The sequence below is a fragment of the Indicator indicator genome, chromosome 23 (genome assembly GCF_027791375.1).
Source record: "Indicator indicator isolate 239-I01 chromosome 23, UM_Iind_1.1, whole genome shotgun sequence".
NCBI classification, from domain to species: Eukaryota; Metazoa; Chordata; class Aves; order Piciformes; family Indicatoridae; genus Indicator; species Indicator indicator.
In genome coordinates this window covers 326,010-338,925 of record NC_072032.1, presented here as the reverse complement: position 1 = coordinate 338,925, position 12,916 = coordinate 326,010, and the positions used below count along the sequence as shown (strand labels likewise).

The window sequence follows — 12,916 nt, the reverse complement described above, 5'->3', positions numbered from 1 at the left end:
TCAGTGTGAACTTTGGTGCAGCCATTCAGAGCACAGCTGCTGGCAGTCCTCTTTCCAGAGCCTTCTGGATCCAATGGGCAGCTAGTCCAGCCACAGCTCCAGCAGAAGTGTGAAGGGCTGGTGTAGGGCCAGGATGCAGCCTGTGTGGCAGGAGCAGTTGTCTCAGTGCTCTTGTGGGTGAAGCTCAACTGTCATGTCCTGGTCTGCAGCAAGAGAAGTGTGGCCAGCAGGGCCAGGGAGGGGATTCTCCCCCTCTGCTCCACTCTGCTGAGACCCTACCTGGAGCTCTGTGTCCAGTTTTGGAGCCTCTATTACAAGAAGGATCTGGAGGTGCTGGAAGGTATCCAGAGAAGGGCCACGAGGAGGAGCAGAGGGCTGGAGCTGCTCTGCTGTGAGGATGGACTGAGAGAGTTGGGGCTGTTCAGTCTGGAGAGGAGAAAGCTCCCAGGAGACCTTCTTGTGGCCTTCCAGTATCTGAAGGGGGCTACAAGTAAAGCTGGGGAGGGACTTTTTAGGGTGTCAGGAAGTGATAGGACTGGGGGGAATGGAACTAAACTAGAAGTGAGGAGATTCAGATTGGATGTTAGGAAGAAGTTGTTCCCCATGAGGGTGGTGAGACACTGGCAGAGGTTGCCCAGGGAGGTGGTGGAAGCTTCATCCCTGGAGGTTTTTGCAGCTAGGCTGGATGTGGCTGTGAGCAACCTGCTGTAGTGTGAGGTGTCCCTGCCCATGGCAGGGGGATTGGAACTGGCTGAGCCTTGAGGTCCCTTCCAGCCCTGACAATTCTATGATTCTGTGATTCTCTTGCTGCCTGTCTCACAGAGGCCCTCACAGCTCTTGGGGAGAGCACAGGCTGGTAGGAGCAAAAGTCTGCCCATCCTGCTGCCTTGGTGGTATCCTGAAAGAAGCAGTCAACAAGATGAGAATAGCCTGGGCCTTGGGATGGTGGCTTCATGAGGTGCCATGAAATGAAGGGCCAAAGAGCAGCCTGGCTGTGGTGAAAGCGCAGCCTGCGTGGGGGCAGCTCCAGTGCTGGCACGGGGGGTGGCTTGTCCTGCCACTGAAGGTGTTTGCTTTATAGAAGAGCTCTTCCCAGCCTGGTGAGCTTGGCCCAGCTGGCCTGATGGTCTGCATGTGACAGAACCCATGCAGGACATTCATCCTCTGCTCTGGGCTGCATCTGGAAGTGCTGTTCCCCTGCATCTACTCCAGTGTGTGCACCCTCGGTGCCAGCAGCTCCTGCTGCAGGCCTTTGCTGGCCAAACTCCTTCCTGCTCTTCATATCAGCTGCCGATTCACCTTGTCTGTGTTCACAGCCTGTGCAAAGTCAGGCTGCCCCATTAAGGAGCACCGGGACACTTACATAGGAGGTGCTTTCCCCTCAGGAAGGACTGGATGACAATCTCCAGCAGTGACTGTCCTCTGGCAGTGCTTTACAAGCTGGTCAGTGTTAAACAAGCTTGCTTGGCACTGATGCTGGAGAGGTAACAAATGCTATTTTTGGTGCTGTTCCCTTAACATCCATTAGGTGCTGTGGCAAAGACCTGTGGCATGGCTGAGAAGGAGCAACAGTTTTAACCTTTCCAGAGAATAAATGTATCTAGTAGCTGTGCATCAGGAGAACTGTGGTGGCTGCATGTATCTGAGGGCAATACAATCACCTGAAAACCTACAGCTCAGCAGTGCCCACCCCACACCTTCAGTCAGCCGTGCATGAGGTGCTGCAGACCGAACCCTTGGAGCTGTTCCAGCAGAATAATCCAATCACAATATTGGCACTCTCCCTGCCTGGGATTGTCACCCTGGAGACAAGGGGACAGATCCCACACAATCAGCAGTACAGGACTCTGAAGGGATGTTCACTTGACTGTGGGTTAAACACATCACCTCCCTGCTGGGTCAGGAGTAGCCATTCCCTACTCTGTGCTCTGCTGCAGGTGAGAGCATTACCTTGGGAAGTACTCTTAAAAACATAATAATTGTCTTTGCACAGCTGCTCAGCTGTCTCTGAATTAATTCAATCACATGGTGTAGGTGTTTCCATCTTTATTTTTAACCAGTTTTGCTTCCAGCTCTTTTGGGGATTTTTTTTTTAACCTTTCTCTCAGTTATTTAAAGAGCAACCAAGAGCTTCCCACTGTTCCAGGACATTTTGTTCCTTACACCTCCTCTTTGCTAAACACTGACTCGAGTTTGCACAGGGATGATCTGCATCATTCTGTACTGGCACCTCTGGATGGCAATGCAGGAGCTCCTCTGGGTGTTACAAAATACTTTGATGTTGGTTTTGGTTATTTCAAGGAAGGCAAAGTGTTGATAGAAACCCATTGCACTGTAGCAGCAGCAAGTGACTGCATTCATTGTTTAGTGACCTGCAGGTGAAGCGCAGAAACGCTGAAAGCAGAGAGGAAGATGTCTGTGCTCTGACAAAATGTTTCTTCCCCCTCCACACCCCTTTGTCCTAACAGTTTGTTCTTTCCTTTTCTCCATGTGAATACTGTGGGCCTCTGATGTAAGTGTTACAGACTGCATGAGAGTGTCGTGAGGTGTTTGGAATCCATAGCACTTACCAGCAGCATCCTTTCTGGGCTGTGTTTTCATTAACAGATGACTGGTGGTGTGGTTACACTGACTTGCTTTGGTTGCACTGGGCTCCAGCTTTGGAAGGGGGGGCTGCCTCTGTTTTGTGGCTCTCGGGTAGTGTGCTGGTGGAGTCCGCTGCTCCTAACTTGGTTTGGCAATGAAAGCTGTGGGGGGAAGCATATGGCTGGATAAGTGCCTGTTGGAGGTGATGGCAAATGTGTCTCTGTTGCAGGGAGCAGAAGCTGATGGCCATCAAGTGATAAATGCCTGTTCCCTTGCTCTTACTGAGTGCTGTGCAAACCTCTTGCTGGGAATTATCCCCTGGGAACACTTCCCCTGGGAGGGAGTTCAGGGCTGCATCCAAAGTAGCATGGCCAGAGGTGGAGAGAGGGGATCCTGCCCCTCTGCCCTGCTCTGCTGAGACCTCACCTGCAGTGCTGTGTCCAGCTCTGGGACCCCAACACAAGAGAGAGATGAAACTGTTGGAGTGGGTCCAGAGGAGGCCACCAAGATGATCAGAGGGGTGGAAAACCTCTGCTATGAGGACAGGCTGAGAGAGCTGGGGCTGTTCAGCCTGGAGGAGAGAAGACTCTAGGGAGACCTAGAGCATTGAGTGCACCCTCAGCAAGTTTGCTGATGACACCAGGCTCTGTGGTGCAGCAGACAGCTGGAGGGAAGGGATCCATCCAGAGGGACCTGGACAGGCTGCAGAGCTGAGCACAAGCCAACCTCATGAGGTTCAACAAGACCAAGTGCAAGGTCCTGCAGCTGGGTCGAGGAAATTCCAAGAACAAATCCAGGCTGGGCAGGGACTGGCTAGAAAGCAGCCTTGAGGAGAGGGACTTGGGGGTGCTGGTGTATAAGCTCAACAGGAGCTGTCAGTGTGCACTTGCAGCCCAGAAAGCCAACCAGAGCCTGGGCTGCATCAGGAGAAGTGTGGCCAGCAGGTCAAGGGAGGTGATTCTCCCCCTCTGCTCAGCTCTGCTGAGACCCCACCTGGAGTACTGCGTCCAGTTCTGGAGCCTCTATTACAAGAGGGATCTGGACATGCTGGAAGGTGTCCAGAGAAGGGCCAAGTGTCAGTGTGAGCTGAAATTCCCCCCACAATAACCAATACAGTTATATTGTATAACTGTAACAATAACCAGGCTAGCTCAGTCTGAAAGTGAATGCAAGCTGTATTTACAAGCAAATCTACAATCTATGATGAATTGCAATGAATATGTACAAATATACACAATTCACAACATTTACAAATATATACAATCGACAGAAAAGCACAACCAAGCTCCCTTTGCTTCCCCCCAAAGGGGACCTCCCAAGGGGCCTCCTCCCCCAGACCCTCCTGGCAGAAAGCAGAGTTAGTTAAAAGCAAAAATGCTGTTAACTTAGCTCGGCAAGGTCAGTGTGTTATCTTCAGCCAGAAGAGAAGAAACAGCAGCCAGACAGCCCAGCAAGCAAGCGAACTCCCCACTCCCACTGCAGACTGCCCACTTTGTTTTGAGTAGTGGTTCTTAAACATTTCTATCTATCCAATGGAAGTGTTTAGAACAATCATTGTTTTGCTTTCTTACACCCAATAGTGACTTACTTACATTATTTCGTTTTCTCTGCTTGAACTTTGAGAAGAAAAATTAAAAAGTTTCAAACCATCACAGGCCACCAGGATGATCAGAGGGCTGGAGCACCTCTCCTATGAGGAGAGACTGAAACTGTTGGGGCTGCTCAGTCTGGAGAAAAGAAGGCTCCAAGGTGGCCTTCTTGTGGCCTTCCAGTATCTGAAGGGGGCTACAAGAAAGCTGGGGAGGGACTTTTTAGGCTGTCAGGGGAGTGACAGGACTGGGGGGAATGGAATAAAGCTGGAAGTGGGGAAGAAGTTCTTCAACATGAGAGTGGTGAGAGCCTGGAATGGGTTGTCCAGGGAGGTGGTTTCGGCCCCATCCCTGGAGGTGTTTGCAGCCAGGCTGGATGAGGCTCTGTCCAGCCTGCTCTAGTGTGAGGTGTCCCTGCCCATGGCAGGGGGGTTGGAACTAGATGATCTTTGTGGTCCCTTCCAACCCTGACTGATTCTATGATTCTATTCTATGACCTCAGGGCTGTATTTCAATATCTGCAGGGCAGCTTCAGGCAGGCTGGGGAGTGACTGTTCAGAAGGGGCTGTGGGGATAGGACAAGGGGCAGTGGTGTGAAAGTGGAGCAGGGCTGAGTTAGTTTGGACATCAGGAAGAAGCTGTGCATAGTGAGGTTGGTGAAACACTGGAACAGGCTGCCCAGGGAGGTGGTTGAAGCTCTGTTCCTGCAGACATTCAAGCTCAGCTTGGATGTGTCCCTGGGCAGCCTGCTGTAGCTGGAGGTGTCCCTGCTGAGTGCAGGGGGTTGGACAAGATGCCCTTAGAGGGTCCCTTCCAGCCCAGTGAATCTCTGGGTCTGTGATTCTGGACACTGCTCATCTCCCTATGAAGGAATGAGCACAGGATGATAGGGGCTGGATTTAGACTTTCTGAGGAGTTTCCTTAGAGTGTTTGCAGCTAGCTTCTGCTTCTCCTCAGTGAAGGGAGCAGTGTTATCTACTCGGGATACTCCAGAGACACGGGCAGGAGGTGGCACAGCTCCCACCCTGCCGCAGCAGGGACTTCCCCATTTCTGCAGCAGTTTTGTCCCTCCACACAAGGAGGAGGGACATCTGAAACACAGCCTGTGCTGAGATGGAGACTGAGTGCCTCTCAAACACAGAGCAGAGGGCTGGTGGATGGCCTCTGCTTCTGTGCAGTCCTTGGGCATGTCAACTGCCTCCTTGGAGCAGCACAGACTGCTGGCTCTGCTGCTCTGGGCACATCTGATAGTGGCCTCATATCCTAAAGATTGCTCTTAGAAACACTCAGGAGGTCATTCAAGGCCAAGTGCTGTCTTGAAGAAGCATCTCTCAGCCCTGAAAAATGCTTTGCTCCTCGGTCTGTACCTTCTCCAGAAGCAAACCTTGGTGTCCCAGACCCCAGCCTCTGTCTCCTTGCTCACAGGTGTTTATTGTTCTGGTCAATCCCCTGCCTTACCTTTTCTCTTGGTGTTGGAAGGTTGGGTTTTTATCCCTTCATCACCCTGCTCACAGACCCCCAGTCCAGAGCTGGCACTCTCTGGAGAGGAGCTGCCTCTAGCCCCACAACAGCATAAGGCTCCCACAGCCATGGCACAGAGTCTGGCACCTCTGAGCAGTAGGAGGTTGGCATTGCCCATAGTGCAGATGTCCTCTCCTCGGGAAGGTGGGCAGAGAATCTTCTTCCTGCAGGTCCTAAAGAAAAGGACCTGTGTGCACAGGGTTCAAGATCTGCTCTCACCCATGGTCAGAAATGTGGCAGCAAGGCCTGGGACACTTCTTCCCTTTTCCTGTTCTGTGAGGCTGAAGCAGAGCTGGTTCCCATTTGGCTGCTTTCTGTGCCTCCTTCAGAGTGGGAAGGAGCAGGGGGCAAGAGGAGTCCTCCAGCTTCTAGAGGCCTTTGGAGCCCTCTCTGCTGTGGGAGTCAAAGCAGCTTGTGCCACCTTGGAACTGAGCTCTCCTCTTGCTCTTCTTGGAAGCAGCTCCAGGACACGGATGTGATGCTCAAGGCAGATGGGGAGAGCAGAGGGGAGCCTGAAGGAGGCTGTGTCTCTGCTGTGCCTGCCATGGAGCCAGGTGGCAGAACTGCCTGGATCTCTTTGTCACCACCCAGTTCAAGAGAAGAAGAATGGAGAAAGCAGTGTGTGCTGGAAACCCCTGGGATGCAAGGAGTGGCTGGAGTCTGCCAGTTCCTATGGTTCCCTTTGCAGTGCTGACTGCAGGGCAGCAGGACACATGTCTGATTCTCTGTGCTCTCAGCTGCAGCAGCTGCTCACTGACCACTCTGATGCTGCTTCTCCAGCACCCTTCCAACCTGCCCCAGCTGAAGCCTTCTTCTCCCTGGGGTGTCCTTGTGCCCTGGCAGTGGCACGTGGCTGCTGCTGTATTGTTGGACCACTGCAGCTCTCAGTCAGATACTTGCAAGAGTTGTGGCCTGTTCCTGCTCTCTGGAAACAAACTGCCTGAGCTCCATCCTGCAGCCCACAGCTGAGGGACATCTGGGGAAGAGGGGAGCTGGGAACAGTCATAGGAGTAGGTGCTGGGGGCAGTGCTTGGTCTCCAGGTTGCAGATTTAGCCATGCTCAGTTCAGGCTTTGCTGGACAAACAGCACTGAAAATAGACTTGGCTCCATTTGTTGCTGGCTTTAGTGAGGCACCAAGAGCCAGCTGCCAAACCCAGGCTGGCCTGAGATAGGCTGCTCCTGGGCAGCTTCACTTCATGAGTGGAAGAGTAGATCAGTGATGCCAGTGAGCTGTTGCTGTGGTGCTTTGCCATGTGGCCCAGAGAAGATTTCATCCTGCCCACAGCCTCAGCTGCTGGCACAGAGAGCCGGCCCAGCTCAGCTCTCCTGGGCCAGTCTGCAGTGGCACTCAGCATTTTCAGTTTAGCTGGGAAAAAGTTCCCCTCTATCTCCTCCTGGAGACTGGTACTGGTGCCTGCAGCCTGCCTGTGGGGGTGGTGGCAGAGGGGTGAACACATGGGGTCGGTGCCAGTGTGCTGCATCCTATGGGCTGGACCCAGGGACTTGAATTTGGCACTGGGGAGAGCCCTGGGGACCTGCCTGTGACTTGTGGCATTGCTGTAGCCAAGTCACTTGCTCTTTGTTACCCAGCTGAGAGCCACTGCAAGTTCATTCTGTTGTGCACTGTGAGCATCCTGATGCATCAGTGAACACTAGGGGTGCAGCCTGCCTCTGGCTGCAGGCTGTGGTCCAGCAGAGCCTGGCAGTGGGGCTGAGGAGCAGCAGGCAGTGCAGAGCTGTGCCCCATGAGCAGTAAACACTGCACTGCTGGCACCATTCAGAATGAAAAGAGCTGAGCTCAGCTAAACAGAGACAGCTCCAGCCTTGATGAGCAGAAACCTCTTGTGGAGGTGCCTCTGCTCTACATCTTGCTTGGAGGATCTTCTGGGTGGTGCCTCCGGGTGGGCTCTGCTCTACCTCTTGCTTTGCACTGTCCACTAAAAGTCCCATCTCATGTCTGGCTTGAAGGCAGCAAGTGGATTGTGCTGTGCCACCAGAGCACTGCTGCAAGCACTGTGCCACCTGAGTAATGCCACAAAGACTGTGCCCTGTGAGCAGTGCCACAAGGACTGTGCCATCAGCTGCAAGGATAAGAGCCACCAAGGCTGCTCTGTAGTCAGGAGACCACACTCTGCCTCCAGACCCATCAGGAGAGCTGAGTGCTCCATCAGCTTCACTCCGGTGCCAGGAGAGCCTTCTCCCCACCTTGGTTAGCAGCAGCACAGCCACCTGCTGGGGCTCCTCCTTTCAGTGCCTGGGGAAGCTTTTGGTGAAGTTCAGTGGATCTCAGAGTGGGTGCTGAGCTTGAGTACTCTCAGGCTCAAGTCCATTGGTGCTGCTGTGCTCCATGTATCTGCATCCCAGGCAGCTCTCTCCATACTGTGCAGAGGGCTTCAGCACTCATTGGGAGTCTCTAGAGGAGCTTCCTTCTGGAAATCAGCTATTTGATTTATCCCTGAGTCAAATAACCACCACCCCTCCTTTTGTAGAGTCAACCTGCAGAGCATCAGAGGCTGTGGATTTTAGTCTCAATTCTATGTAAAATAACCCAAACTGGGCTTCTGGTGGCTTCCCAAACAAGAGCCTTTTGATTTCTAACCCCCAGCTGCTGTCCTGCAGTGTTGTGTGAGCTCATTAATGCCTGGGAGCTGCATGGCTTTGCCCTGAGGTGGTGCTTGGTGTGCATCAGCACTGACGGCCTCATCCTCTGCCTTCACATTCAGGCTGCACAAATGCATAGGTGTGGACAGTAAGTATCAACAGCCAGCTGAGGCCAGCTGTGAGGTGGAAGGCTCTGTGTTCTCAGATGATGAAGAGAACAATTCATTGGATCCTGCTTCCCTGAACAAAAGGCCAAAAAGGAGGGATCCCCCCCTTGAGGTACTTCCAGCTTGCCAAGGCTCCTGCCTCAGGGACCTTCAGACCTTTTGGGTCTGCAGCACTGAGTCCAGGCCCTCCCTGTCTGCTCCTTCAGGGGTGGTGTGGCTGTGGCTTCTCTCACCTCTCTGCAGGTGGGGCTTGCCTGAGAGAAGTCTGCATTGATGCCTCTGGAGCAGTACCTCCTGGAGCTTGGGAGCATGGAGCTCTGGTGCTTCAGAGTTGGGGCTGATCTGCAAAGATGGGATGGAGCTCTAAACCCTGTGCTAAGGTGGAGATGTTTGAGTGAGCAAATCTGGGTATCAACCACTAGCTGATTTTTCATACCTGTAGAGGAAAGCATCCCCACCCCCAGGGCAGGGCTGTTGTGAGAGCAGCTGGCAGCCCCAGCTTCCAGCTGAGAGCTGTTCCTCACTTGAGCTCATGCCTAGCCAAAGCTCACTGAAACCAGCCCAGGTTCCTCCTCCCTGGCTGAGGCTGCAGAGTCTGATGGAGAGGAACAGGATAAGTGTAGAGTGCTGCTCCTGGGAGGGGTAAGCCCCTGAGCAGTACAGGTGAGTGTCTGACCTGCTGGGAAGCAGCTCCGTGAAGAAGAGTCTGGTAGTGCTGGTGCACAGCAGGTTCACCAGGAGCCAGCAGCTGTGGCCAAGGAGGCCTGGGGTGTGTTAAGAAGAGTGTGGCCAGCAGCAGGTTGAGGGAGATTTTCTCCCCTCTCTACTCTGCCCTGGGAAAGAGGAGTACTGGGTCCAGTTCTGGGCTCCCCAGTTCAAGAGGGTCAGGGAACTACTGGAGAGAGTCTAGCAGAGGTCACAAAGCTGCTGAGGGGCCTGGAGCAGCTCTGAAAGGCTGAGAGCCCTGGGACTGAGAGCCTGGAGAAGAGAAGAGCAGCCCCAGAGGTGATCTGATCAATGCTCAGCAAGAGCTAAAGGGAAGAGGACAAGAGGCTGGGGCCAGACTCTGCTCAGTGGTGCTCAGGGACAGGACAAGGGGCAAGGGGCACAAACTGCAACCCAGGAGGTTCCACCTGGACATGAGGAGAAACTTTGGTGTGAGGGTGCTGGAGGCCTGGAGGCCTGTAGCAGGCTGCCCAGAGAGGTTGTGGAGTCTCCTCTGGAGAGATTCCAAACCCACCTGGACACTTGGATCCTGGGCAAACTGATCTAGGTGATGCCCAGAGGTCCCTTCCAGCCCCAGCACTCTGGGGTTCTATGGCTTCAGCAGGTTTTTGGGTCGGGCTTGCTTTTAGTTGCTTCATGGCCACAAAAGTACTGAAGGAGGTGCAGATCTCCCCCTGGGGTTTGTCAGAAGCAATCTTAGCAGCCTTTTGTTGTGGAGCAAATAGAACCTCCATAAGAGATGCTATAGGCAAAGACTCCTTCCAGATCTGGGCAGAGGGGATGAAGCCACAGCCAGCAGCAATCAGGTCTGAGCTGCGCAAGCTCTGCTTGAGGAGCTGGGGTTTGTCCATGCTACCTTTGGCTGAGTGGGAGCAGTGTGGCTTGGTTAGCAGCTGCATGTCCTGGTGGGTTGTCCTACCTCTGGGGCTTCCCACCAAAGGCCAGGCTGCTCTGTTCTTACCATGGAAAGGTGCAGCCTCTACAGCTACTCTGGGGGCTGCCTAGCGGCCTGCCAAAGGAGGCAGAGCTATGAACTACTGATTCAGAGGTCTCTACCATGAAGTTAGTGGCTGCTTTGCTTTCAGAGCCATCTGGCTTCCCAGAGAGCAGCCTGCTCCCAAGCTGCAGGAGGTACTGGCTCCACTCAGCTGTGTCCCAGGGCTCTTAGAGCCAGCAGCTATGGAGTCTGGTGTGGTGTGGGATCCCAGACTGCCATGCACAGCAGCTTTCTCCCTTAGCTCTTCTCCAGCTGTGTCTTTCTGGCTGCAGCTATCCCATCCAGGGCTGTTCTGCTTTTGAAGATCCAGCAGTGGGGAAGATTTCAGGGGTGTGGTGGTGGATTAATCCCAACTTTGTGAGAAACTGCCTTGGTTTATGGGCAAGCTGGAAGGGATAGAGATTTAGATGGAGCCTAAACAAAGCCTCACCGTGCTGCAGTTCCTTGGCTTTGTCAACAGTTACACCATGGGAAAATGGAAACACAGCATGGGTTTGAAAGTCCTGTGAGACAGAAATGACAGAGTCCTCACCTGGGAATTGTGGGGTCCTGCCAGAGCCCGGCAGGGGAAGAGCTTGCTGCTGTTACAGAGCAAGGCTTTAGCTGCTTGGGTAAGTGGAGCAGAAGAGCTCAGCAAGCTCCACACAGTGTTTGTGCTCTTGCACATCTGCTAACCCTTGCTCTCAGGACACAGCACCATGCCAGAGCTCTTCTGAGGTGTGCGCTGCAGAGCAGGGTGGTGGTTGTTTGCTAGTCCTAATTCCTGCACTGGTCTGAAGAAAGGTTAATCACAGGAAAGCAGCTTCATGGAGCTGATCTGGCTGCTCCTGGGTGTTCAGGGCTCCTTTCTAAAGCTCTTTCCATGTGCAAGGGGGAACTGCAATAGTTGGCTTCTAAAATGATGTAAAGATTGGCTGCCTGTCTGCCAGGAAAGAGCCTGAGCTTCAGCTTTAAAATAGAATTACAGACCTGGTGTGTTCCATGCTGAAGACCCCACTGAGCTGCACCCTCAGGTAGGTTGTGGTTGGGTTAGGAGACTCAGCAGAGCTAGTCCTCTGCCACCAGTGTGCTCTCTTGATCCATCAGCTGCTGTAAACAGCACCAGTGTGCCCTGGCTCCTTTGCTGCTGCTGGTCTCCAGCCACGCCTCTGACCAAGTGCTGGGGGGAAGGTGGTGGTGTAGTAACCTGGGTGAAGGACTAGCACCGGGTTTCTTAAAACGGTCAGTCCTCAGCTGGTCATTCATTAATGACCCTCAGGGCATAGATCTGCTTCTCCATTACTTCATGCCTGGAATGGGTCATTGCCACAGAGGTGCCACAAGGACAGGTGAGGTTTAAGGCAAGAAAAAAACATTCCCTATGATGCCACTGAGGTTGTGTCTTGCTTTTCTGCAGGCACCGCCTAGGACCCTTAGACCTCGCTTCAGGAAGAAATGTACCTCGTCCTCTGCCACTGAAACCATGTGAGTGCCACCAGCCAGCAGCACCCAGAGCCACAGAATGTCTCCTCTGCCTTAAAGAGCAACTTTTTAACCATGTAGGAAGCAGCCGTGGGTGATGTGCTTTAATGTACAGCACTGCAGACATGGCCTCTTCTCTCTCTCTCTACCTTCAGTCTCCTGCCTGCTGCCTTTGGGGCTGAGGTGGGCAGGGCAGCCTGGCACACACCCCCCCCCCCCCCCATCCCCTCAGCCTACCAGGCTGTGCATTTACTGCTGCCATTCGTGTCTGTATAGCTCTGGCTCTGTGAATGCAGGGCAGCAGCAGCCGCCAGGGGCAGTTCCTGCTGATGAGATGCTGGCAGTGTATTTATTGATGGCTTTGTCCTCACTGTGGTGGATTTGCCACGGATTGCTCTGCCCTCCCTGCTCTCCAGACTGGGAATGATCTAAAAAATGTCATATACCTTGAGTGTGCAAAGTGTCCACCAGTCATTAGTGAAGCTGAGCTGCAGCTGCTCCTCTTTCTGCAAGTCATCAGCTCCTTGTGCTAAACCGTAGACCCAGCCCCACTCACAGAGGACGAGGAGGAGGCACGTGAGGGAATAAATGGATTTAACAGTGCCGTGAAAGGGGAGTCTGCATTTTGATCAGCCTGGGACAGGACAGTGCTGTGTGGGGAATGCTCCTGGCAAGTGTCCTGCCAGCAGCTGCAGGGTGTGATCCAGCTAGGCTGCAGCAGCTGCAGTGACAGAAGTCAGCCCTGCTTTACTGCCATGCTGCAGGGGAACTTGCACCTTGCTCCCCTGCCTGCAGCCCTGCCAGCCCCAGCACCCTGCTGCGTTCCTGCTGGGCTTCCACTGCTTTGTTTGCAGGGGGAGCAGGGCCCTGGGCCCCAGCTGCCCTTTGCAGACTGGAGTTTCAGCTGTAGCAGGAGTTTGGTTAGAGCCAGACCCACATGGAGTGCTGTGTTCGTGTCCCTTGTGCTTGAGAAGTGTACCAGAAGAAGGAGATGTGGTAGGGTTTGTGTATTTGTGCTTCACCTCCCTGTCTCTTGTATGTGTTGAGCATGTGAAATTCACACCAGTTAACGATGTGCCCTTTGTGTTTGCTCTTGGAGCTGTCACATAGACTAGAAGCCACTAAGCGTTAGGTAGGATGTGGCACCACCAGCAGGGCAGTGCCCAGCTGGGCACCTGGCATAGCTGCAGCAGCCCAGGCTGAGAGTGCTGAAGTGGCCTTGGAAACCTTTCTTCTGCCAGGTGTGCATCCACATCATGTCTGTTCC

At 53.6% G+C, this 12,916-nt stretch overlaps 1 protein-coding gene across 1 annotated transcript in view; it reads left to right on the top strand.

Moving 5' to 3' along the window:
* The window catches only part of REEP1 (receptor accessory protein 1), a 49,579-nt gene extending 37,775 nt beyond the window's left edge, over positions 1-11,804 (top strand). The window contains 2 exon segments of the mRNA XM_054391546.1: positions 8,438-8,577; positions 11,585-11,804. Coding sequence (XP_054247521.1) covers positions 8,438-8,577; positions 11,585-11,656 — 212 coding nt within the window. The 3' untranslated portion in view covers positions 11,657-11,804.
* Positions 11,805-12,916: the final 1,112 nt, after the last annotated feature.